At 43.0% G+C, this 27,884-nt stretch overlaps 1 protein-coding gene across 1 annotated transcript in view; it reads right to left on the bottom strand.

The window, feature by feature from the left end:
- Window positions 1–27,884, bottom strand: part of FRMD4A (FERM domain containing 4A) — a 63,048-nt gene that overhangs the window by 31,144 nt on the left and 4,020 nt on the right. The window contains exons 2-4 of the mRNA XM_023734342.1: window positions 25,941–26,079; window positions 19,386–19,527; window positions 2,267–2,400 (exon numbers count right to left, since the gene is read on the bottom strand). Of these exons, the coding sequence (XP_023590110.1) occupies window positions 2,267–2,400; window positions 19,386–19,527; window positions 25,941–25,988 (324 nt within the window). The 5' untranslated portion in view covers window positions 25,989–26,079. The remainder of the gene's footprint in view (window positions 1–2,266; window positions 2,401–19,385; window positions 19,528–25,940; window positions 26,080–27,884) is intronic.

The following is a 27,884-nucleotide window of genomic DNA, read 5'->3' as shown; positions in this document are numbered from 1 at the left end:
ATATATGGAGACTACTGATTTTTTTCACCATCCACTTGAAGGAATTTGAGTCAAGGTCTCAGTTCTCCAGAAATTTAATCTGGTTTCATGTGTAGCCAGAGCCACATGGAGAAGAAGTAATTTAATGCACTGTTGTGGGTGGCTCGGCTGGGCTCCTCTCATGATTCTGTGCCAAGTGCTCCCACTTTGCCTCATTATGGCCACAGCATTCCCCAGGGGACTCAGTGCTTCTTGATACTGTGAGCTGAAGAGGGGTGATACATTCATACAGAGACACAACAGAGCAGAGTTAGCAAAAGAAGGCTTCTTCCTTCACTAGAGTCCAGAGATGATGGTGGGAATAACCACCAGGAAACCAGCGCAGGAGCAATCTGCCTGCGGATGGTTTCTTGGTAGCTTATTTCTTCCTCTCAAGTTATGCTTTCTGGTGTCAACACGATGTGGAGCTGAGAGCTTTTGTTTTCCTTATTTTGCTTTTGGTTTTTAAGATAGGCAGTGAGACTTTTACAACACATGCTAACCCTGCCCTGAAATGTTTTTGAAGTTTTCTAATGCGGATTCCCTGCTGGGCTGAGTGCCTTTTTCTTTATTAAAAATAAAACAAGGTTTTACAAATTATTAAAGGCAGACACCAAAATCGTTACTTTTTCTCTCCCTCCAGCATAGTCTTTATAAAAATGTTGCTAATATTTACAGTATCACATACCACATTCCCCATTCAGGCCAATTGCTTTCCTAAGATTTGCAATGGATTTGTGCTTTTAATGTGGTTCTGCTTTGAGCAGGCTCCGGTTTAAATCAATCCAGGCCATAATTAAGCCAAGTTGAAATGTAACGTGATCTCACTCCCTTGCTCCTTGTTTCATTCTTCCCGCTGCTGCAAGGCATTATTATTTGGGGGAGGGGAAATCTGTCTCTAACTTCGTTCAGGAACCTCTTTATATTCCCATTCTGAACTGTTTACCAACAGAGCTCTTCGTAACACTATGTGGAGTACATGCTCCCTCTGAGCGCTCCCATTGCACTGTGTCCCTGTGCAAGTGCCCCATGCATGTGTGCACGCACACACATGCAGAGTGATATGTGTTACATTAAAAAGTTAAGTCTCCAAACATACTAACAAAGAGTCGTGGGATAAACAGAAGAAGGTAGAAATGGACATTCAAATAAATACAGACGGTGGCCTGCAGCAGACTCTAAATCCCAGTGAAACTTGAGACCAGTGTATACACAGGCCTGAGGAAGCACTGCTTTGCATAAAATTTAAAAATATCACTAGGCTAAGATTTCATTAAAAAACAAAAAAAAGAGTTAAACACCTGACCATGAAGTTTAAAGGGGGTTAGCTATCAAATCAAATTCTGGTTTCTTGTTGACCCCCAATGACGCTTAATATAATTTCCAAAGCCAAATATGACATATCTTCAAGAGAAATCAAAAGCTACCACAACAATAGACTCAGGCACAAAATTTTAGGATGATGGTAGCAAACCACTATTCAATGAGGTAATATACAAAAAACCCATTGCCATTAAGTCGATTCCGACTCACAGCGAACATACAGGACAGAGTAAAACTGCCCCACAGAGGTTCCAAGGAGCGACTGGTGGGTTCCAACTGTAACTTTTTGGTTAGCAGCCAAGCTCTTAACCATTGTGCCACCAGAGCTCCCATGTAATACAAGGAAATGCTTTATAAACTATGATATACCACACATTATTAACAGCTGCTGGTGAGTTGATTTCAACTCATAGCGACCACTTCTGTGTCTGAGTAGAACTGTGCTCCACAGGGTTTTCAATGGCTACTTCTTCAGAAGTAGATTGCTAGGCCTTTCCTCCAAGGTTTTGGTGTTTGCCTTTAACAATTTGTAAAGCTTTGTTTTGTTTTTAATAAGGGTGGACCTCGAGCCTCCAATCTTTCGGTTAGCAGCTGAGTGTGTTAACAACTTGCACCACCCTGGGACCCATGCATTATAAGGACCGTTATTATTACTCATCACATGGCCTCTAGTAGGGTCCTACTTAGGATTTAGCCAGGACCAGCTTTAACTAGTGACACTGTGTTTCATTAACGTCCACAGAATTAGTGCTTAACAAGACACATGACAGAGGTTTGGGTGTTGCAAACATTTTTCTTTCAGGAGAAGTCTCAGCTCCTCGTGTGCTCTCTTTACTATCCTCACCCTTGCCTTTTACAAATATGCCAAGATAGATGATGTCACAAACAACACAGATTTCCACATGAGGAAACATTAACTGCTTACAGCTTCTCGGAGACAGAGTTTCTTCAGCTCCTCCAGCCGCTGGCGCAGGGTTTCCTCCAGGGCTTCCTGCCTGGATTTCAAGGCGGCCAGCATGTCTTTCTTGGCCGACTGAGAGCTATCTGATTCCTGAGAGCCTGTCAATAAACGGTGGGGTTACTAGGTCAGCCGACAGAGGGACACACATCTGGACCACTAATGAATTTAACTGGAGCCCACACTGTGGATATAGGATTTATCCCAGGAATCAAGGGAGCGTGAAATAAAGCAGGTGCTGCAGAGCTGCAAGTGTAAACAGTGAATGTGCAGCACTTACTGGAATTTATAGCTAGTCAGAAGGGCTGGCAGAACATTTACTCCTGAAAGAGAAGTGTATCTTTCTTGATTATCTTAAGATATGCCACAAACCAGTTTTAATTTTCTCTAGCAAATTTTAATAGACTTTACACAATTAAGGGGAATGTAAAGTTCAAGCTAGCAATTTTAATCCCTATTTTTTTTATTTTCTTTGTTCCATCTTAAAAGGCTTATTTTTCTAAGTATCAAGATAATGCATGTTTATCAGAAACATTTAAAAAATGTAGAAATGTATAAAAATAGCCCATAAACTAGCTGTCCAGAGATAACCCCTGTTGATGTTTGCATGCATTTTCTCTTAACCTTTTATCTAAGTACATATATACTTAAAGTTAGAACTTTATTGTATTTTTTTTACTTAATATTGTATCATGAGCAAATTATCTCCTAATAAAAGTTACACATATTTTTACATGCTTCCCAGAATAGACGTATCTATGTGTAAATTCAAATAGAAGACAGCAAGATATGAAAGCTTTGTAGAAGGCAAATTGTGAACCAAGCCAAAGAAAAATAAGCTGAAATGTCAACTGAAGGAATTCAGGTTAAACCAAAAGAATAATTTATGGGCTGCAGTGTTTGGATCCTGAAATAGGTTTCCTGCTGTAAGGCTATTATACCTTTTCTACCTTACTGGGTTAGAAAAGTACACTGACTCCCTGGAAAGGAAAAGTTGATTATTACTTTTCTTCTCATGCCCATGGCGGGCCAAGCGTTTAAAATGCACAGGTGTTACTGTGCATTCAAGGGGGGAGTGGCTCAGATTATGCCATTTATAATAGCATCAAAAACAAAAACAAATACTTAGGAATAAATATAGTGAAAGATGTGCAAGACTTCTACAGTGAAAATTATAATACATGGCTAAGAAAAATTAAAGGCCTAAATAAATGGAGAGATATACCATGAATGATCATGGATTGGAAGCTTGAAATTACAAAGATGTCAAGTCTCCATGAATTAAATAATGGAATCAATGCAATCCTGATAAAAATTTCAGTAGGATTTTTCTGGGGAGAGGGGGGCAGGAATTGTATTCCCACAGGAACCAACATTTGTATACAATTGAGTGGACAGTGACAAGTTTCTGTTCTATTTCTTCCAAGGGTAAAAAAAGCATCTCAATCACAAAGTCAGAAAGATCTTCTATGCCTCTGCCTCAATAAACTCTGCTATATTCAAATTATACCCATAAATATACTTTTCTACTGTTTTATATACAGTCTCTGAGCAGGAAACCCCATATTCCTGCACTTACCTTGCATCTAGAGTCTTATAACCCTAACATTCAATAACTCTTCATGTCTATTTGACTCCAAGTTGGATGTTTTTCCTTTCTTCCCCCCGCCCCCCCATTTTGGCTAGAAATAGAGAATACCTACTATTGCACACTGCAGGAACATACCATCTTTATGTCTCCCCAGTAGCTGATAAATACTAGTTGAATGAAGAAACCAATAAATGTTGTCTGTCATATACCTGGATGCTATAATTAAATTGTATTTCATCTTGATAAATAACTCTAGTACCTGTGCATCTTTTCTTTATAAAACCTACCTTCCAAACTTGTACTTATTTTTGTAGCTCTTTCCTGGAATTTGTCCTGCTTCAGTTGCAGGTTTCCAAATTCAATAGCAAACTCTAAGGAAAGCTTGACCCTTACAGAGTCTCCATTACCTTATGTTTTTCATATACTAAATCCATACGGCGTCATGCTCACAGAGCATTTCGTTGGATATTATTGCAGGCTCCCTTTTTAGAACTGGTTCAAGTTTTTACCTCCATAAGTCAATTACCTTGAGCTTATCAGTACTGAACAATCTCCAGTTTACATCCATGTAACAGGGCTAAACAATTTTGAGTCTTAATCTGTTCGCTTAGTTACAGTTACCAATCATGTTTGAAGAGACAGGACAATTTAATGAGGTACTCTCTGTTCCACCATCTAAAGAATTAATAAGAATGGAAAATAATACTGGAAGGAAGTCGACTTCAGATTTAAAAAACAGGCCCGGGGAAACTTGGGTCCAAGAAGATTAAAAGATTTCTAGCTCGGGTGAAAAACTCGTTGTTTTCTCTTTCACTTCTGCTTAACCTCGCAATAGGAAATGATGATTTATTAAGCCTAATCTAAGAGTTAACTATGTTTAAAAAATGGCAAAAAAATCACAACAACATTAAACTCTGGGAGGTTAAGTGCATACTTTTTGGATGGTCTGGTCTCTAGTTATAGGATTAGTTAAGATTTGGCCATGAGTTACAGGGTTCATAAATGCTACCTAAGTTACTATTACTTATAATACTATTACTTATAATAATTAGCCCAAATACCAAACCTACATAAGATGGGTAAGATAGTCTTGGCAGGCTAGATGGCTCAAGAGATCCTCTTGGTTTCTGGCACCAAAGCTTGCTGGCTCTGTTTCATACCTTTTGTACTGGAAATTACTTCATGAGGAATATGGTGCCTGGGTACAAAATTAAGTCTTCACAAAGTAACTGAGTCACCTTGCCCTGGACTTGCAGATTTCCATTTTAGTGGTAACTGGACAGCTGGGTAGAAGTTAAAACAGGATCTGGGTTTGATGAGGTCTAAATCATTCATTAGATGTGGGGTCTTGGGCATGTTACGTGACCCCTTTTATTTATTGTGAGGACTAAAAGAATGCATGTAAAGCATTTAGCACTGTGCCTGGAATAGTTAAACCCTCAATCTCGGATAGATTCAACACACACATGTATATACATACATATACATACACATGGACACACACATGCACACACCCTAGTAGAATCAGGAAGAGAAACATCATTGAAACTTTACTTCCCTCACCACCTCACTGTTGCTCAAGGAGGTACTGGCCAAAGAAAAGAAACTTACTACACAATTTAGATTAAGTCTTGGGCTCCAAAGCTCACCTAAAGAAAGGAGCAATATAAGTCTAGGCAGTATTGTCGAACTATGCTTCTTGAGCCCTTGGTTCGCAGAGATGCATTTGAGGCTGCTGTGGATGAAGATGGGAGTGGGGGCGAGGAGACGGAGCTGGTTCTGGGACCCTCCACTCTGTACTCCTTAAGCATAAAGCAGCTCTGCAGGAATCTAGTTTATGTATTTAGATTCTTGTCATTGAATTTGAAAAGAGGCTGCCACTGACTATTTTTCTTTAAAGAAAATCCACTGTTTTGGGGCAAGGGCTCTGCTCTATTTCCAGGCTTGCAGTGTGATCTGAGCCTGTGGGGGCTGTTTCCTGCAACTAGGCAAACACAGCAACCTGGCTGAGGAGAAGGGGCTGAGTTAGCCTTGACAAGGACACCCCAGTAAGAATCCCACAGAAAGAAGCTTCAAAGGGCACCTGAAGACGGATGCCCAAACTGCCCTATGATGCTGATGACACTTCCCACCTCTTCTACAAATGCCCTGAATGAGACGGTTGCCATCTAAAAGGGAAGAAGGAAAGACGCCAACAAGAAAGCCAGAAATCAGGAGCAGAGAATCACTCTTTGGCTGGCCTCCTTAATGCCCTCAAGTGCCAGAATGACTCTACAAAGAAACTGAACCAGGGGAAAGCTACTTGCCAGCCTCAGGGGCTCTGCTCAGTGGGAGTCTCACAAAATTAAGGTTCATTATCATATAAAAAATGATTCCAGACACCAAAATAATCTCAAATTAGTGCCTAGGCTTGGGGAATGGTATGGAAGATCTCTGGTACTATGATTTATCTATTTCCAGTTATTTGAACACATATATGCCTTTCCCCATGCAAGAAAGCTCCAAGCTTATATGTTAAGCCCTAAAAAAAAAAAAACATTATGTAAGTCCACTATGTTTGAGAGGGACAGTGACTGCTAGGAAAGAAACCTGGATTTTTTATCACATATCATCTACTTAACTAGTGTAAGGCCTTGAGTTACTAACCTCAAGAACCACAATGTCCTCATCTATAAAATAGCCAGCTGACCAATCTCCAAGATTCCTCCGAACTGGACAACTTATTACTTAATAAGCAACTTACTCCTGCAGTTCCCTCTGCGTCTAGCAGTCATTTTTGCAATTTTTACAAAAGGAATCTTATACTCGGTGCCATCTTCCCTTCTCTTTTCTTTGCTATCCCTGCTTCTAGGAAAGACAAGCATTCTGCCAGTTCTGGTCCTGATCTCAGTTACTGCTGTAGCTTACCTCAGATTGGAAGGGAACGTCTATCAACCAGTACCTAAAGGACTTCCCTCTTCATCTTATCACCAGACCAAAACAAGTATTTGTAGGCTTAGATGCTATATAAACTTTAATCTGATCTGTCTGTCTTGAGGATTAATGAAGTAAGAAGACTGATGGAACCTCTACCTAGAGGAGTGAGATTGTAAATCTTACAGACTGAAAAATCGCAGCTGAGTGCAACTTTAAAAAGGCTGTCCATGTATAATGAATCGGTGCGGGAGACAGGAAAAACAAAGAGGTGATTTGAATCTTTTTTTGAAAGGTATAAGTAATACATGAATGCATTTTTTTTTTAGGGGTGAAGAAAACAAAAACCATTGCCATCGAGTCGATTCCGACCCTATAGGACAGAGTAGAACTGCCCCGTAGGGTTTCCAAAGAGCAGCTGGTAGATTCGAACTGCCGACCTTTTAGTTAGCAGCCACAGCTCTTAACCACTGTGCCACCAGGCCTCCTTTTTAGGGTTAGGAGTATAAAAATTTTAAGGGAAAGAGTGATCTGAACAGTCTTTGGAAAATATAAACTGGTGACACAGCCTCTGGAGGCAGAAGTCTATAATCCAGTGGTTCAGCGTTAACACGTCTGCATTTGTATTCCAGCTCTGCTACTTTACAGCTTGGGGCCTTGGAGAGATTATATAACCTCTCTAAGTCTCAGTTTTTGCCTCTATAAAATGGGAGTGAAAAGAGGACTTCTTCAAAAGCAGGGAGAATTAAATAAGATAATGTTTGAAAAACATTTAGGATAGAGCTCCTATGTGAATATTAGTTATTATTTTTATTAAAAGCGTTCACAGCCTTTATCAAATCTTAAGCAAAAATAGGAGTTGGCATCTTAATTCTAGACAGCGCCAAAATTGAAAGAGGAAGAACAGTTAGTGGATAAGCAAGGAAACTTGGAAGGCTGGTAGAAGGACTACTGTGTCCCCATAAACTCAGGGAGCTCAGGAGGAGAAGGGAAAGGAAGTAGATTTTTACAGAACTCCCAAACAGCAGCTTCCCATGTGTTGTCTCCTTGAATCCCCACAAAAACATGACCCCCACTTTCTTTTTTTTTTGTTGTTGTTGTTGTATTTTCAAGTTTTCCAGGTATGGCATTTTCCATCACTTTACATTGGAACGTGCAAAGCTTCATGAGGTAATGTCGCTAAAAGCGTGAAGTCCAGAGTAGACACTGCTCGTTCTCTTCCCTGCTTTTGAGTCTACTAATGACCCATGTTACTTTTTTTGTGTGTGTACTTTAGATGAAGGTTTACAGAGCAAACAAGTTTCTCATTAAACAATTAATACACATCTTGTTACGGTCCTCACTTTCATAGAAGAGGTCACAGGGCTTGAGGAAGCCAAGCTGGGATTCCAACTCGTGTCTGTGTTTCCTCCCTAAAATGGAAACTCCATGAGGTAGGAACTTCCTGTCTGGGGTTGCCATAATAAAAACTGTGGAATGTGCAATCATGCCTTTCAAACCTAGGCTCTTGCCGTGGTACAGCATGGATCAAAATGAAGGCAGAAGGAAGGAGGAGAGGAGCCATGGGGTTCTTCAGATCTGCCAATGAAACAACAGAGGCCTCTAGGGCACCTTCCATGTTCAAGGTGTGGTGGAGGAGACAGATCCGCCAGACACAGTGCCAGTTCCCAGGGAGCCCTGGGGTCCAGAATGTGAAAAGATACCCCAGTAGGAGGCAGAATATAAGCAATGCCATATGAATGAGAGAGGCAGTAACTGTTATACAAGGAGGGAACCCACACTCTGGGAGCCGACTGGATAACTGATGATCACATCTAGTTTATTTTTTGTTTGTTCCCCTCTCTAAGGAGCTTATGTGTTTCCTATGTTTTACTGCCAGGAACACACTCAGATTTATTGTCTAATATACCTTTCATTCCAGTTATTGCTTGATAAATATCTGAATGATACTAAACTGAAAATAGGATCTTTTTTCTTTGGGGGCTATCTCATTATCATATTTCAATACTCATCCACATGATTTTATAGAAATAAACGAACAAAAAAAATCCCAGTTGCCCTTGAGTTGACTCTGACTCACGGTGACCCCATGTGTATCAGAGTAGAACTGTGCTCCATAGGGGTTCTGAATAGCTGATTTTTCAGAAGTAGATCGCCAAGCCTTTCTTCTGAGGCACCTCTGGGTGGGTCAAGCCCCCAACTCTTTTGGTTAGCAGCAGAGCCTGTTAACCATTTGTACCACCCAGAGACTCCTTTATAGAAATAACCAAACAAAAAAACCAAACCCATTGCCATAAGTCAATTCTGACTCACAGGAACCCTACAGGACAGAACAGAACTGCTCCACAGGGTTTCCAGGGCTGTCAGTCTTTATGGAAGCAGACTGCCACATCTTTCTCCCATGGAGCGGCTGGTGGGTTCTAATCATCAACCTTTCAGTCAGCAGCCGAGCGCTTAACCACTGCACCACCAGGGTGCCTTCTTATAGAAATAGGTTACTAATAATCTGGCAGGAAAGTAGAAGAAAAAAATCTGACCCAAAAGACATTTCCTATTCGAACATAGCCAGAGAGAATGAATGATTTGCTCAAGATCAGAAAATCATTTTCAGTGGGTATTTGGCAGTCTTTTGAATGAACTGCCCTCCACCATTGACGCTCCTGGTGGAGATATGGTAAAAATCTGTTGTGCTGTCCCTGCCTCTATCACGACTGGTGTCTCATTTTCCAGCTGGGGAACTCCAGACTTCACGCCAGTGGGTGGCTGAGCTCCCTGGGGCGGATGTCAAGGCAACACCAGAGCACAAACAGCAGCTCTCCCCTGGACTGCCCGGCAAACACACGGAAGGATATCCTCATTCGGCAGGGATGGAGGATTTGCTACTATCTTTCAAACAATCCCGGGCCACTCAGCACCGGATATGAGTGCACATCCTGCTGTGGAGCACATTGTCAGGAATTGTGGCACATCTGTTTTTACACAGACGGAATACTGATGAGCAGCCCACTGATTCCAGAAGACAGAAGGGGTGCTTTCCTCTCTGGAAGGAGGGGATAATTTGAAACAAATAGTCCCCCAAAGAAGAAAGGAATCTGTTGCCCCAACAGTAAGGGAAGAAAATGACAATCTGTTTAAACCTACAGGGAAAGAAATGAAGACAACATATTCCCAGCAGATCTGTAAAAGCTGTAAGGAAAAGTTTTGGCAGCCACTCCAGGAACAAATACGAAGCAAGGATCTGAACTCTTTTTTCATGATAAAGAGATATTTATTTCCCTTACAAATTATGAATTCCTTACATAAAAGATGTCCTAAGAGACCATATGAAATAATGCCACATTGCAGACTTCAGGATAAATGTATTATCTCTGGAGACAGTCTCCGAGAATTAAATGTGATTTTTAACATGAAAAATGCATGTTTGGAAAACTTTTCATCAGGCTTAGAGTTTTAAAATAAACTAGTTCACTTGAAAGGGTATTGAAATTGAAGCTCTTTGAAAAATAAGCACCTTTTGATGGTGGCTGGGAGTCTCTGATTGGCTTTACTTTCTGGCTAGGTTCCATGGCCCAGTGGTACTTCCACCAAAGGGTGATGAGTACAAATGTAATAAAAAAAGAAAAGAAAATTGAGCAATTAAAAAAAATTAGCAGCATCTGGTAAAATATCTAGCTGAAACTATTGTTTTTGAGTAACTCATAAGGTTCCCATTTCTTATATTGTGAGATGAGAAGGCTGATCTTTCTGGCTCCAGGATTCTGTTATTCTATTGCAAATGAGGTTTGGAGATTAATTGTGAATTTCAATTATCCTTGTTCTATGCTCAGACAGAGGGCTGGCCTAAATGGGAACAGAGAGGCCTATGAGAGGTAATAGTGATGTTTCATCATTCAGAAGTCATTCATTCAGTTAAGCAATTGCCATCCTGTTCTGGCGCTCTTTAGTAAGCAATTATTCCTGAGCTAGTAGCACACAGAACACAGACCTGATGGTGCAGTGGTTAAGCACTTGGCTGCTAACTGAAAGGCTGGGTGTTCAAACTCACCCAGCGGCACCTCGAGAGAAAGACCTGGCAATCTGCTTCCATAAAGGTTACAGCTAAGTAAACATTATAGGGCAGTTCTACTCTCACACATGGGGTTGCTACAAGTAGAAATTGACTAGACAGCATCTAACAACAACAAAGTAGCACATGTGGCATACATATATCAGTATAAATAACTTTATTAGTTTTTTCCCGCAGTATAAGTGCAGAGAAAGGACAACCATTCTGTCTCCTTCTCAGTTTCAACTCAAGCCAGTCTTGCTCAAACATGTCCAGGAACATCTATTCCACAGAAAGATATTCTGCAGTCCTCACTGGTTACACAGTCCAGCATAAACAAACACTGGTGGAATCCAAGGTCTTTGGCAGCGCCTGCTGGGCTGTGCCCATCTGCAGAGCACTGAGCTCATGACCAAAAGTTACGGCCCCTGGAATCCTGCTCATCATTAGACCTAAAAGGAGAGGTGATGGGCAGATGATAATGGAGAACTTTGAAAGGCTGGAGAGAGATACAGGAAGGAGACAGAGGTACAGCAGAAAAGAAGGGGCAAAGACAAAAAGAAAAAAAAAAATTTGTGGTTTATGTCAATATAAACCTAACCTAACCAGCTGTTAAATTGATTCTAACTCATGGTGACCCCATGTGTGTCTAAGTAAAACTGTGATAAGGTTTTCAATGGCTGATTTTTTGGAAGCCCATCACCAGACCTTTCTTCTGAGGTGCCTCTAGGTGGACTCGAACCGCCAACCTTTTCGTTAGCAGCTGAATGTGTTAACCGTTTGTACCACCCAGGAACTCCTATACCAGCATACTGCAGTGTATTTGAGCTTAATATTGGTATGCCCATAAGCTGGCAGCCGCCTATCAGATCATCTCTCTGTATGGAGAGAAATCAAATAACTGGCATCCTCATTGTTATATCAGTTATTAATAAACTTTCTAACAATGGAAGGAAGTGCTAGCATTCAGAAAATGAGAATGTGTGGATAGCTGGACAATGAATATGGAGTCATCTCAGGCAAAGCTAGGGTCTTAGCACAACATGTTTTGTCCCAGAACGGAAAGTGTCGGAGCTACGGTACAATAGCAGGCTGCGGTTGTTTATGTTTTTTTTTAAACCAAAGACCCATCACCATATTCACAATCCTACTCATCACACTGAAGATGACTCAACTGCCACCCCATTAATCACATAGCCTAACTCCTATGTATAAACCCAGCATGCCATTTTGTTTTGTAGCGAATGGGTGGCTTACGTCCCTATATTTCCATCCAAGAGGCCAACATCAGTCTCATTGTTCCATTTCTTTAAAAAGGATGCATATACTCGAATGGTTTTGTCTGTGTGGTAATGCCAGCCACACAGTCCTGCAGAACACTGGGTACTTCCTAAGCGAGTCTGTGCCATTTTCTTTAAATAACACCTGTTGCCGTCAAGTCGATTCCAACTCATAGCGACCCTATAGGACAGAGGAGAACTGCCAGACAGGGTTTCCAAGGAGTGACTGGTGGATTCAAACTGCTGACCTTTTGGTTAGCAGCCGTTGCTCTTAACTACTGTGCCGCCAGGGCTCCTTTTCTTTAAATAGCTGAAAGAAAAAACACTTCTCCCTTGGCCCCCGCACCCCCACTGAAATCAGAATTGTTTGCCAGGGCAAAGCCCTGAACAATGCTCAGAACAGATCCTAGACTCTCTCCCACCTTCCAAGAGTCCTGTGAGCTTATGAAAGGACCATTTGTGTTCAGCCACCTCGGTGAATGCAGAACTGGGCGTGCACGCTTGTTGTTTTGTTATTCCATTTTTTCTCCCCTCCAATCTTTTCTGGGATTTCAAGTAATAGGGGAAGGGAAGGGAGAGAGAAACCCCCTGAAATGTCTATACAAAGGATTTCAGATGCTTTTTAAATTCTGAAGACATCTTCACCAAATGGCTTGAATTCATAGTTGTCCTCTCAAACTTTATCTAAACCTCTGAATATTTTTTACCTGAAGAAAACAAAAGCAAAAGTAATACAGAAAACCAGGTGCCACCGAGCCGACTCCCACTCATGGAGACCCCATGTGTGTCAGAAAACTGTGCTCCACGGAGTTCTTAGTGGCTGATTGTTTGGAAGAAGAACACCAGGGCTTTCTTCTGATGTGTCTCTTGGTGGACTAAATCTCCAACCTTTTGATTAGTAGTTGAGTGCACTAACTGTTTGCACCACCCAAGAACTCCAAAAGCAATATATAGAGGCTTCTAAATCTTTGGAGGAAATATCTAGGCTCTCACAAGGAAAAGTGAATAAAACGACCCATGTTTATTCCCCTGCCAGTGGTCCATTAGCAGATTTACTGAGCACCTAGCAGGTGCAGAGCTGTGACTGAGGCGGAGATCGGGTTAGGGTTAGGGTTAGGGTTGCCCAGGGCAGGGGATGGGACTCTGCTGGCCTGGCTGACGCTCAGTGGGTGTGTTCTGGGCATGTGAGTCCTTACATCCTTTCAAAGCCTAGCCATGGGAGCCCTTTCACAAATGGATTTAGAATATGAGTTCCAGAACCTTCCTAGGGTCTGAATCCCACTCAGCGCTGTATCAGGAGGTACTGGTTTGATTCCTTTTACTCCAGTGCAGCTCTGACTCAAATAGTTCAGGTGGTTCACCACTATAAGGGTTTCTACTAGGATGTCGGTCTGCAGGTGTCTAACGCGAGAGCTCTAGGTAGCACTAACACAGGATTAACAAAAAGTTTTAACAGAATTCAGGCTGCCCTGGCCCCAAGCCTCAAAAAATCACTTCAACAACATTGATCTTTTCTTTTTGAAATGCTAGCCCGTGGCTCAGGGTACTAGTCAGTGTGGTCTTTTGACTTCTTTAACAGGTATCAATGCCATTTCTTTGTTTCTTTAGCATATGTGGCCACAGATATAGGTAATTAATCAAACCAAACCAAACCAAACCCGTTGCCACTGAGTCGATTCTGACTCAGAGAAACTCTACAGGGCAGAGTAGAACTGCCGCATAGGGTTTCCAAGAAGCGGCTGGTGGATTTGAACTACTGACCTTCTGGTCAGCAGCCAAATGCTGAACCACTGTGCCACCAGGGCCCCAGTGACCCTGTAGGACTGAACAGTACTGCTTTCATAGGGTTTCCAAGGAGCAGCTGGTGGATCTGAACTGCTGACCTTTTGGTTAGTGGCCAAGCTCTTAACCACTGCGCCACCAGGGCCCCTAGAGGTAATTATGTGCCCTTATTTAAACAGGGAAATCACCTTCAAAGCTACTGAATAGCTTGGGAATATTTATTTATGTTTTATATCAATAAACAGTATGCAAACTCTTTGAAGAGTGGCTATAACTTTTTAAAATGCTTTGTATAATACTAGCATAGTCTGGGAGCTAGAAAAAATGTTTATACCATAGAAATACTATAGTGCTGTTACATGGCTCAGTTACACCCTCATTTGGATATACAGACAAAGATGGAAAGATAACAAGGATTGATGTTATTTGCAACAGGAGGCTGATTTGACAAGCCTAACCTTTAAAGATCCAATAACAGTATTAGAAAAAAGATACAGTACATTTTGAGGGAAAATGCTAGGTTTCTTCAGTTCATTTGTAGGTTCTTAGCAAGGCCCAAGTGTCCTTGGGTGGTACAAACGATTAATGCACTGGGCTGCTAACCAAATGATTGGAGGCTTCAGTCCATCCAGAGGCTCCTCCGAAGAAAGGCCTGGCAATCTACTTCTGAAAAATCAGCCATTGAAAACCCTGTGGAGCAAAGTTCTACTTTGACACGCACAGGATCGTTATGAGTCAGAACCGACTTGATGGCAACATTTTTTTTATATTTTAGCAAGGCCCAATATATCATACACTCTGGTAACATAGAAGATTCTTAAAATGCACAACGTACAGGAATCTTACTAGTATTCTTCAAAATTCAATTTCAATAATTGTGTATTGAGCACCTATAGGGTGCTGGGCACTGGGCTAGGGTTAGAAAGAAGAATTTTCAAAAGGTGACTAGTTTCTCAAAAGGCTTTGAAGGAGCATTTATAGGCACCACTTTATTTTAGCATAAGGCAGTAGGGAAAAGAGAAAATAGTTATTAAATTGGATTTGAAGTTGTAAAATATCATATTTCCTGAACCAAAGGTTAGAACATACAGTCTGACAAGTACAATGAAAAGAATGCACAGAATCAGGGCTGTTGGGAAAATTAAGAGCGTAGGCTTACCCTGTCCGTGGGAGCACATTACTAAGAGTCCTCAACAAGCAACTAGGCGGAAGGGCACTGAAAAGGACAAAAGAAAGGGCAGAGGACTAGCCAGTTGCCTGGATTTCCAGCCAAGAATGAAATTTCCCTGTTGTGGGTGATGTGAATGAAACCGTTCCCTTCCAGGTGGGACTGCCAAAGGCTAGCCTCCTGTGAAGGCTTCCTTCTCCCGGTGCAATAAAATACGGTGTGTGTGCATATGGATGGGGTGGGGGCAGCAATCAGCAGCCCCAGTGGGGGTGACAAGATCTGCGATTGGCAGAGACTCTCTCTGTTACTTGATGGAAAGTTTCCTGTTAGCAATCTCTCCCTCCTCTGCCCACTTGTCTTTCCCAAGTCATGGTGGGTGCATCCCCAAGAAGCCTCCACCTTTGCATGAAAGGGCATTTTCAAGCTCCAACTTGCAGGGGCTGGGAAGAGCCTAGTCATGGCGGCATGACTCACACCTCTTGGCCTTCTTGCCCGTGTTTCGTCTTGCTTAGCTGTGCAGCAGAGTTTGGGCAGGGAAAGGACTCAGGAAGTCAGAGTCGACAACTGGAGCCACTCTGCACATGGAGAAGGGCAGGTTGCTGTAACTAACTCTACCAACTCCTAAACATCTTAGCCTGGGGCTCCTGCCACTAAATTATTAAACATCTGAAAATCACTTTAATACCTTGGGATAAAGATGCCTATAGTAGGTGTGGGGGTGGGGTGGATTCAGCAGGAAGGTTTTTTTTTGATTTATCTTCTAGCCCATGAGATTGAAGATATTGATAACCTGATGGCAGTAACAAAGATTAATCACTTTCTAGCCTTAAAAATGCAGGGACCCCATTTCTGATGGTTCACGGATTTTAGTTTCCATATCAGGAGGTTTGGGGCTCACATTCAGAGCCTCACGTATAGCTATCGGTACCAGTTGCCGTCAAGTCGGTTCTGACTCATAGGAACCCATGTGCATCAGAGTAGAACTGTGCTCTATAGGGTTTTCAGTGGCTTATTTTTCAGAAGTAGATCACCAGACCTTTCTTCTGAGGCACTTCTGAGTGGACTCAAACCTCCAACTTTTTAGTTAGCAGCCTAGCATGTTAAGTTTGCACCACCCAGGGACTCATGTATAACTACTGTTAGATTACTGCCCTGGTGCCCCTGGACATTGCTGGATATGAGGGGCTCATGTAAATGGACTAGGACACAGGCTTCAAGGTGGGAATACCTGGGTTCTATGATTCTCAGCAACACATCCACCTCAGGTTTTTCTCTCTTGTTCGAATCCAGTTTGGTACATTATTTTTTTTCCCTACTGCCTCATGCTAAAATAAACATTAAAAAAAAACCAAACCCATTGCCGTTGAGTCGATTTCAACTCATAGCGACCCTATAGGACAGGGTAGAACTGCCCCGTAGGGTTTCCAAGGAGCGCCTGGTAGATTCGAACTGCCGACCTTTTGGTTAGCAGCTGAACTCTTAACCACTACACCACCAGGGTTTCCAAATAAATATAGTGGTGCCTAATAAATGTTCCTTAAAAGCCTTTTGAGAAACTTGTCACCTTTTGAAAATCCTCCTTTCTAACCCTAGCCCAGTGGCTAGAACCATGATCCTCAGAGTTGTCCTTGGACCAGCAGAATCCTTATCACCTGGGAACTTGTTAGAAATGCAAATTCGCAGGCTCATCCCAGATCTACAGAGTCAGAAACTCTGGGACAGGGTCCAAAAATCTGTGTTTCAACAAGCTCTCCAGGTAGTTCTCATGCATACTCAAGTTTGAGATCCACTGAGCTTGAAGAATCCATTCTCCTTCTGGGTATAACCATGCAAGTTCAGAAAGTACCCAGATTTCCCAGAGAATGTGAATCCCACAGCAGGGATTCACCCATTCACCAAAGTCTGAAGAATAAGCGGGGCTGGATTCCTTGGCGAGATAAGGAGGAAAGTGGGCTGATCTGAGAGCCTGGGTTTTTAAAAGGATTTTAAAAAGGATTTAGGAGAAAGTATTGTATTTTGTCTCTAAAAAGACAAACACAGGTGTTGCCTTTTGGCCCTGCCCTCTCCATTCAGCAGGGGACTGGGAGTGGCTGTAATTCCAGGCAGAAGTCTTAGTCTTTGGGTGGAATTCTCCTGCATATGAAAAGACAAAATTATCTACCATCTTCACTTGTTGTCATTGTTGAGTCAATTTTGACTCATAGCAACCCCATGTGACAGAGTAGAACCACCCCATAGAGTTTTCTAGACTGTAGCAGAGCACCAGGTCTTTTCTCCTGTGGAGCTGCCTGGTGGGTTTGAACGACCAACTTTTTAGTCACTAGTCGAGCGCTTAATCATTATGCCATTATCTTCACGATATACCTATAATTCTCAGAAATAATTTATCATTTGGCCCATTTTATTGATGAAAAATTTGTGAAGAACTCAAGGCAAGGAGGGGTTTCTGATGAACCAAAAGAAGCTTCTAACCTGGCAGAGGGAGACCAGGTTTTGTGGGGCCTGAAGCTTCTATAATTTTGGTGGCTGTAGAGGCAATGGTTGTTCAGTGGTAGAATTCTTGCCTTCCATGCAGGAGACCAGGGTTCAGGTTTCGGCCAACATACCTCATGCATAGCTACCACCCCCATGTCAGTGGGGGCTTACATGTTGTTATGATGCTGAACAGGTTTCAGTGGAGCTTCCACACTAACATGGACTTAAAAAAAAAAAAAAAGCCTGGTGATCTACTTTTGAAAATGAGCCAATGAAAACCCTATGGATCACAACAGACCAATCTGTAACCAGGCAGAGTTTTGTTCTGTTGCGCATTGGGGTTGCCATGAGTTAGAGGCCAACTCGACAGCAGCAAACAACAATTTAAGAAAAAGAATATATAATGTATCGCGTTTACAAATTTTACAAAAATATATGAGCATGTGAACATTGCTAGGGCCCCTCCCGGGGCCTTGGAAAGGCTCATGCAAGTGAGGGGCTCTGAGTATACATTCCATTAGTTTCATGATGAACTTGTCTCTCAGTCCAGGAGGGGACAATCCTTTCCCTAGTCCTTTAGTTTTACTCTTTTCCTGGCTATGACTGGACCACACCAGCCCAGAAGCTAACGAGACAGTTTTTTGCTTCTTCCCTCTCTTGTCTATTGTTCCTGTCCCCCTTTTTTTTTGTTCTTAGTCACTATATATAGTTATAAAAATTATTCTGGAACATGAAGTAGGATAAAGATTTCTTGGCACCCCTAGGCAAATGGTTAATGTGCTCGCTGCTAACCGAAAGGTTAGAGGTTCGAGTCCCCCAGAGGCGCCTTGGAAGAAAGGCCTGGTGATCTACTTATAAAAAATCAGCCAGCCACTGAAAACCCTATGGAGCACACTTCTACTCTGACACACATGGTGTTGCCATGAGTCAGCGTAGACTCCACCACAACTTTTTTTTTTTTAAAAAAAGGCTTCTTGCTTTGTTCTCACAGTTCAGAGGCAAGACTACGTGGTTCCCAAGGACAACCAGGCATTTACCATGTGGGCTGTGGAGTAACCTTCAATTAGTTATACTCTTCTAACATTTCAAACAATTATTGCCTCCCTCCTCTCTTTGCCCACCTCAAACTCGCCCTTCTTCCTGCCGTATCAGTGAATGGCATTACTGTTCTTGAAGTCAGCCAGATCTGAAAGCTCAGAGCTTTTCTGTCCCCCTACGTTCCCAACCCCCATGTAATGATAAAACGACCTGCCACAGGCCCGCAGAAGCAGATGGCAGAACCAGAACCTTTGACTTTGGGTTTTAAAATGCACTTAATAATGATCCCACACTCTGTGACAGCAAGTCTCTCATGTCCGAGATGATCAAGATTATTCTGTGCTTTTTAAAGTCTTGAGAAATTCTCCTGCGAATACAATGAAGTGGCTCCCAGCATCATACCCGTGCCTTTCATTAACATAATTCACTTTTAATGACACACAAGTGAGCCCCATTTTCTGTACTTGGAGAAAGGATTCCTGATGGTCAGTCAACAGCATTCACAGAGGCTCTTGAGGGTGGCTGAAGAAATTTTTGTGTGACCAACAGCCCTTTTCACACTGCATGGTTCTGCTGATTCTTCCCCACCCCTACCCTTTGATACTTTTGGCAGTTTTCTCAGATTCACATTTGGCTCAAAACCGTGGTCCAGCTTCTGGCTGAGCCTGCGCAGTTGCCTCCTCAGCTGCTGCTACTCCCCACATGCTCACCGGCTCTGGGGCCAGAGGCACACTTCAGCGGGAACTTCTTTAATGCTCTCCAACAGGCCACTCCCAAACCGAACCCGTGCTTACCTGACGACAGGAGACTCCCGCTGCTGCCGCTGATAATCTTCCCTTTGCTCCCCATGTTGGCCAGCTTAGAGGTCTTCAGCGTGCCAGTCTCGGTCAGGTCAATAGCAATCTCACTCAGACTTCTCGCGGCATGGATCTTGGACTGGAATTGGAAAGGCAACTGGATTACAGAGGAGCTGAGAGCCAAGGGAACATTCACGTCTGAGAGAGAACAGTAATCCTTCGCCTGCTTGTCCTGCTGAGATTTAGCAAACTGACTTACCTCCCCAAGCTGCAGCATTTTTATGTTTGTGTCACTTGGCCCAGTCACCAATCACCAAAACTCTCGATAAGAGCATATGTGGCTCATTAGTTGACCCACGTGATGAATTTTCTAAGCCTATTTCCTATACGCCGTACTGTATAGTGCTGAAGAACATGGGCTCTAGAGTCAAGACAGATCAGGGTTGCGTCCTAATATGGGGAATGTTATTTTCAACTACAAGCTCAGGAAACCACCACCTACCACCCAAGGTTTTGTTAAGGTCAAAGGAGGTAAGGAATATGAAAGGCTTCTCTTCCTTCCCTCCCCTCCCCTTTCTGACCTCTCCTTTTGTCTCTCCTCCTTTCTGCCTGGTACACAGCTCTCAATAAACAGTAGTGATTATCACTATGTTGTGCTTAAATAAGGAGAAAAACAATTTTCAGCTCTGTGAATGACGTAAGGGATATCCTTCAGATATCTGAAACGAATTCATGAAGTTCAATAAATTCTGAAGAGATTTAAACATCTTAAATTGTTAGCAATGTGGCCACGGAAAATGCAGAGGACTGAGAAGTGACTGTACTCTAGTCATGCAATCATAGTGTATACACGTATAGAAGCCTCTGAAACAACTATTGATTTGGATACCCAGGTCCCAGTGGTAAGTGCTTTGCTTCTATTTTGATATCTGTCTATGCCAAAATCTTCATATTGTGGTTAAAACTCCTTTCCGTTTATTTCACCTATTCGTTGGCCCAATTTGGACTAATAGTCACAGCAGGTCAGAATAATTCGCACAGGATTCTGTATTTACAACTATATTCTTAAGAGTAATTGTCTTTAGTAGAACGCTCTGCTTTAGTGATCATCTTCAGGAACAATTATTTGCATTCCTACAAGTGTGTTTGACATGTACTTCCCCCACCCCAGGAAATCAATTTTTGCAATAGTACTTAAGGAAAAAGCCTTTACCTATACCATGAATTTTGTGAAAACAATTACAAATGTTAGCATTAACTACACATCTGCTAATCTGTCTTTCTGTGGCCACTGGCTACAGCATGCACACAGATAGAACTAGTTCATGGTTACAGTTAAGGTTTCCAGTCACTTCACGTGCTGTTCAAGGAGCCCTGTGGTGCAATGGTTCAGTGCTCAGCTGCAACTGAAAGTCTGGCAGTTCAAACCCATCCAGGAGCTCTGCAGAAGAAAGACCTGTGCCAACAGGTCTCCTTCCAGCCCAGAAAACCCTACAGGACAGTTCAACTTTATCACATGGAGTCACAATGGGTTGGAATCAACTCAACAACACCACGTCTGGCCTGTGTGAGACAAGATCTTTCCCATGCACAGGAGAAAACAGGTACAGGGGTAGATTATGAAGGGCATGGAGGGTACGTATTCTACTGCCCCTGCTGTCCCTTATTTACAGTCTTCCTCTGTGCCCAGGTGCCAGCCCAGGAGCCAGCCCTGGTGCCTTCAGCTGTCCAGCACAGGCTGCTGTCTCAACACCTGTGACTTTGCCCTTTCTCTGGCCTAGACATTGTTGTCACCGTTGGTGAATGACGACTTCTGACTGCTGTGCCCGCTCCTCACGTTAACATGGTGAAATTCAGAGGGACAGAAGGAATGCTGACCGTTTTTGCTTGTTTTGTTCACCTCGGTATGAACTGGCTTCCTCTTCACCCTCTCCATCCCACTGGTCCTCCCTCTACTTATGTCTCCTTTCTGACCTCAACTTTTTTCCTTGCATTCAGAACCCAGCCAACTTCAAGAGAGGGCTTCCTTGTTCATGAAATAATCTCAGCTTCCAGGCCCTCTCAACGTTCTGGCTTGCAGCAGAAAGCAGGAAGGCCTTTTATTTCATTTTGACACAGCATATCAATGGCACCCATCTGGTTGAGCTTTACTCTCCAAGCAAGCATAGCAAGCACAATCCATTACTTCCTTTCTTTCAGCGCTATTCTTTTACCGTGGCCAATGCTTTAATGAAAAGGAGCACCCCCATCAATAGTTATGTAATAATAACTCATGGACACATCGACCAATACACAGCAGAGTGGTGAAGGGCCCAGGCTTTGAAGTCAGAAAGACGCAGATTAGAATCTTGGTTCCTTCCAATTAATCACTGTTTGACCTTGGGCAAGATCCTTACCCTCTCTGATACTCAGATTCCTGTTTGTGAAATGGGAATCTTAAAACCCACTTCACAGAGTTGTGATAAGGATGGATTGAGATAACACATGTAAAGGCCACTGAGACTGGGATAGGGATAAGATATAAATTGGGGCCTGGTAGTAATTTGCTAAATGAAATTAGATTGATGGCTGTTATTATGGAGATTTCATTAAACACACAGAAGACCTGCCCCTACCCCACCTCCACTCCTTCCACATATCAATCTCAGACATATGGAAAGGATAGCAACAGACCTGCTTTCCAAGAGAGACTAAATTCTTAGAAGCTTTAGGGTACTATCTGATTCTCTCTGGAATGGAAATATCAGGATGACTTAACAAACTTCGTTGAAGAGAGAGAGCTAAGAAGAAATGAGTATTGATGGGAGATTCTCACCTTGTAAAGTCAACTCTCTGGGCCTACCCAGAAGGCGTCTGCAAGCCTTGCTATGAGGGCCTTGCCCTATAAACGTAACTCAGTTTTATTACTGCTATTCTGTGAACAAGGTTTAGCTGTCTCCTTCCATTCTAACTTTGCTATTGATTCTAGTCAGAATGAAGAATATCAGACTGGATTAGAAAAAAGAGAGAGAGATTAAGAAGGAAAGAGTTTTGGATTGGGAGCCAGTTCAAGACGTCCCCACCTTGATTTCAGAGGATAAGTGTCTAATGTTTACTCTAAACAATTTGAGCTTTCAAATATTTTCCTCCAAAGTCCACAAACCATTCCCTGGCTCTGGGCTACAAAGGTTGCTGGGATCTAACTGACGACATTTCTGATCTTTTGGGACAGCATATATAAGTCACCAATTATCAGTGGTGCCTGCACAGCCTCTCATTCTGAATGAGCAAAAGGAAACCAACTAATACACTCAGTCCTTGGTGATGGAATGGTCCCCTGATGGAAATGCAGGGGGGAGCTGATGATGTGAGAGACAGACAGACAGACAGAGACAGAGAGAGACTGGTTTTCTTTTAAATGATTTGCACAATGACGATGAAAGAAGAAAATAACCGAGTGCCAGGGAAGGAACATGAGACTACTTGGCTACCCCGCTTGCTGACTCAAACCACTAGACCACACTTGTCTCTCTGGGGTTGATAAACATCACTTGGGAGGCCTGGGCTTTGCTGAAGCACTTCAGAGAAAGGAATGGTTGGCATGGCACCGTTCAGCAGAGTGTGAAGCAATGACCAGTATGCTAGCCAACACTGGCTGTCAGAAAGAGTTAGAAGCTTTTCCTCCTGGGCCTGTCGGTCATCACTCACCCAGAGGCCATTCTGCCCACTGGAGATGGCTCTCAACACCTTATATAAAGACTGACATTCCAGAAAAGAAAGGTGTTGTAATGCAATTCCTAAGGGAAAATTTTTTATCACCTCTGACTTAATTTGGGGCCCTTTTGTAGAGAATATAACCTTTATTCAAGTGTTGGCCAGCTAATAGTATGTTAGATTAATAAGGATAATAATAAAAGATAGCACCTATTTCCTAAAGCAATTTCATAAACATTATGCCATTAAACCAACAGTAGTGTAGGTCAGGAAAGTCTTTTCTTGTTCTCTGACTGGGGAAAGCAAAGCACAAGCAGTGAAAGACTTGCCCAGGTCATAGAGCTGGAAAGCAGCGTCTTCCAGCTTCCAAATAGGGGAGCTTGTTCCTCACCTGCTACTGCAGGTGGAGGAATCGGTTCCTCTGAGACACGCAAGGGCTCTGGAGCATTTGTGAGCATTCCAGATGTCCTAGGGAAAAGCTCTCATCCTCGTGGGAGTGTGTGCATTCCTTCTGTCTCCCAGGGATTACTGAGAGGGCAGCTGAATTTTCCTATTGCTGTGGGCATTCCGTTTAGCCTCTTAAAAGACATTTCTTGTTAATAAGTGATCTTTGAAAATTTTTTAGGTTAACTTGTTGCATCAGTGGTTTGACCTGTAAGCCTGTTGAATAAACCTTTCCAAATACAGAGTAAGACCATCTTAGAGAATGGGGCTAAAGAGCCCTAAGAACAGGCCTCCTGCGTCACCCTGGAGAGGCTCTGTGCATAAAGCCAGCATAGTGAGGAGGAGTTCAAACAGCTAATGTCATACTACCCTTAGAGTCAAAAACACTTTTTCTTTCCCCCTTTCAAAATTGTGGTATCCAGTGTGTGTGAGGTCTGCCCACCAGAGGAATTGGCACTGGGGTTCAGGAAGATTGCCAAGCTATCTGCCCTTCACTACCCATCGCTGAACAATAAACCCAAAAAAACCCACTGCCATTGAGTCGATTCCGACTCATAGCGACCCTACAGGACAGAGTAGAGCTGGCTCATAGGGTTTCCAAGGACGTAAATCTTTATGGAAGCAGACTGTCACATTCTTCCCAGAGCGGGCTGGTGGGTTCGGACTGCTGACCTTTTGATTAGCAGCCAAGCACTCAACCACTGCACCACTGGGATTCCTTCACTGAACAATACAGAGGATGAAATTAATGTTCTAAGGTTTTGACCTCCAACTCCTGTCACTGGAGACCAAAATGTTGACAGCCATCCAAAGCCTACAATGTAACCAAAAACCAACAAACCTACTGCCTTAGAGTCAATTCGGACTCATAGCGACCCTGTAGGACAAAGCAGAACTGCCCCATAGGGTTTCCAAGGAGCGCCTGGTGGATTTGAACTGCTGACCTTTTGGTTAGCAGCCATAGCTCTTAGCCACTGCGCCACCAGGGTTTCCTTACAATATAAAGCATGAGTCAAAACACTTTGGCCCTGTTTCCTTTGATCTAATTGGGCTTCAAATTCCTGGGCTGATGCTCGTCATCACTAGCAGAGCTGTAGAATGCCCTCTCTTCTAACCACAAAAATATTCCACCCTGTACTTATTCACTCGAGATAATGATCAAAAAAGGGGTCGGGAAGAAGATTTAGTAGAGGAGAGAATGTGTTACAAAGACAGTGCCTACCACATGTGAAAGGCCCTGATTTAAATCTGTATCATAACCCGAGTCATTGTTTCATTTCTTCCTCCCCTGTTTTCTAACTATCTTTCTCTTACCTCTCACTTGACCCCTACTTTCCCTTCAATGCCCAGGAAAGGACAACTCCACTCAAAAGGAAAATATAGCAAAAGACAAAGCCCCAAGAGCTCAAGAGGGCACTCAGCCAGTGACTTTCGGGCCCAGTAAGCCTGGGTCCTGCCATGTCCTCCACAGAACTCACATAATAGGAGAAAATCTCACATGGGTGGTGGTACCAACTAGCCCAGCTGCCAAGGTTTGTCTCACTGTATATTTCCACCACCCTCGAAGCCAGCAGGATCCTGAGAAAGGTGCAGGGCCCATCTTGATATGGCTTTTTACTTGAGGGATAATGAATGGGAGTGGCTTGCGGGGAGAAGGAAAGGGGAGGCTGGGAGACAAGGCAGGAGGAAGAGGGGGCTGAGTGTTGATACAAGCTGTGTGTGAACCAAGGAGACGTCATTCTCCCACCTACCAGAAAATGCAGCCGTGTGGGTCTGAATTGGGGGTGCGTAAAATCTCTCAAGAAGGATGACTGTTAACCAAGGCCTGAGGCTCTAAGTCTACCTTAGGGAAACCGGGCTGTTAAACTTTCTTTTTTTTTTTTTTTTTCTACTTCTCCAGTTTTGCATTTTTTATAAATAGAATTGGCAGTTGGAAAAGCCTGGAGGCTTCAGAGCAATTATCCTAAACAGTTAGGTGCTATTGGTTGAAAAACTTTTTTTTTTCCCAAAAAGAAAACACTCTGCTACTGTTTAAACTCCAAAAAGCATTTGATTGTTTGCTCCTAGGAGACTTTCCTAACGGTCCAAAACATGGTCAGAATTCCTCAACCAGCCCTATAGTCAATGGCCTGGGCAGCTCTGATTGGGGTTGGGTCTGACCTCCTTCAGCAGGATTCGTCGAACTTGCCCTCCTGAAGAACTAATCTCATTCCTCCCACCTACAGCCCCCAAAGGCAAGTAAGCACCTGTGTGCATCTCAAGGCAAGGGACACAATGCCTCCCCTACCCGTTCAGTTCTGCATCTCTAAACTATGAGAGTCACAGAATGGCCTTAATCTGCCCTCAGGTGAGCTAACAGCTTGGTGAAAGGCCTGGTCACCATGGTGTCCCTCCCAATCCCAGGGAAGGACTTACCTTACTCTGCTTTCTGTCCAGATAGAACTGGTGTTGGCTAATGGCCATAGCCCAAATAGACTTGATTAATGCTGGGCATGCATACCACGTGTGCACTGCAATGCCGCTGTGTCCAAACGTCCTTCTTGTCACCGAAGCCCTGGGGAGGCAAGAATCAGAAGGTTCAACCATATTTGCCAAGAAAGTCCATTTATGAGCCAACGGCTTTTATTGAGAACCCACTGGTGTGAAGGTAACAAATCAGCTCGCACACAAATATAGGGACACACACACACACTCACATGTGTGCTCAGGGAAACTGGAGTTATTTACTAACTCCTCAGGGGTCAGGATTTGGTCCAGCCCCTGCCTTGTCTGGGATAAGATGGGTCATTCTAGGTCACTGGATGGTCCTGACTGATCTTCAGCTCCTGGGCATTGAGCCAACACAAACTTCAGAGACAAGAAAAAGCCTTTGACAATGTCCTTCATTAACAAGGCAATGCTGCTTAGGGTGAAGGATGAGTTAATATTTTTCTAATTGCCATAGGCCACAGCACCTGAGGAAGCCCTGACTTCTTACAGTACTCTAACTCAATGTTCCTTGGAAGATGTGGCTATTGATTTCTAATCTATTCAGAGGGCAGAGCAGAAAGAAATAAGCCCAGCCACCAATCTCTGCCCGCCTCCCATTTCAACCTCTGCATATATGTTGATTTCAACATGTAGTAAAGAAAGACGCAACAGACTTTAAAAATGGAGAACACAGGTCCCAACATAATTCACCAGATTAATGAAGTCAGGGAAGAAGAAAGAGTTACATGATCGTGTTCTCAGTGAAGTATATTTTATAGAATAAGTGGATTATTTAGAAAGTGAAGTATGAGTGTGTGTGTGTGTGTGTGTGTGTGTGTACATGCGTGTAGGACAAGCTGATGGGGAGTGGGGTGAGGCCTGGGGTAAGTGGACTATACGTCAGCTGAAAAATGTTCACGTGTTCTTGAGATTGAGATATCTAATTTGGAAGAAACTTGAGGCAATCAGGACTTGTGAATATTGGCATTTTTTCAGGACAAATTTTTCCTTAAAGAAAATTTAAAGTGATTCCTATTATCTTACTTTGGTGGCTAAGGCTTTAACAGTGGGGTCTTTTTCATATACTTTTAAAGAGGGGAGCCCTGGTGGCCCAATGGTTAAGCATTCAGCAGCTACCCAAAAGGTTGGCAGTTCGAATACACCAGCTGCTCCTTGGAAACCCTACAGGGCAGTTCTATTCTGTCCTATAGGGTCGCTATGAGTCAGAATCAACTCGACAGCAATGGGTTTGGTTTTTTAAGGAGGACTTCAAATCTGGTGGTTCGTTCATGATACTGATTCTAGGCAGGTATTCCTCTGCTTTGGTTAAAACAAAAGTTAAGGGAAAAAAAATGCCAGCTCATGAAAGAGCACACAGTTGAAAGAAAATAACTAAAAGGGGGCCAGAGAGAAATGAGGAGGAATCTCCCCCTCCCGGGTCTCTATAGATTTAAAACGCATCAGTGATCTGAACGTCCAGTTAGGCTTCCACAGCAATTGTTGCTCCTGGGAGTAAGCTATTTTTTTTCCCCTAAAAAGTTGAATTCGAAAGGAAAAGTAACTTGAAATGTATTTTGGTAAAGGGAGAGAGTTTTAAGAAGCTAGGCGCTGACATTTTTCAGGTAAGGGGAGTGAGGATGAGTTGAGAGGCTTGTCAGGTCTGGGTGGTTCCCTAGGAACATCTAAATCATATACTCTGAGAGTTTTTCCCCTGGATCCATTACTAATTTATTTCTTCCACTAATCTTTCCCTTCAGGCCCTTCCCACCCCACCAACCTTTCTATTTTGCCTTGGCCTTAGAAACTGAATATTTGCCAACTCTAAAGGAGGGCTTGGTGGTTCAGTGGTAGAATTCTCACCTTCCATGTGGGAGACCCAAGTTTGATCCC

The sequence above is a fragment of the Trichechus manatus genome, unplaced genomic scaffold, assembly GCF_000243295.1.
Source record: "Trichechus manatus latirostris isolate Lorelei unplaced genomic scaffold, TriManLat1.0 scaffold00067, whole genome shotgun sequence".
In the NCBI taxonomy this organism is placed as follows: Eukaryota; Metazoa; Chordata; class Mammalia; order Sirenia; family Trichechidae; genus Trichechus; species Trichechus manatus.
The sequence above is the reverse complement of the archived record's forward strand: the minus strand, read 5'-3'. Positions and strand labels throughout refer to the sequence as shown.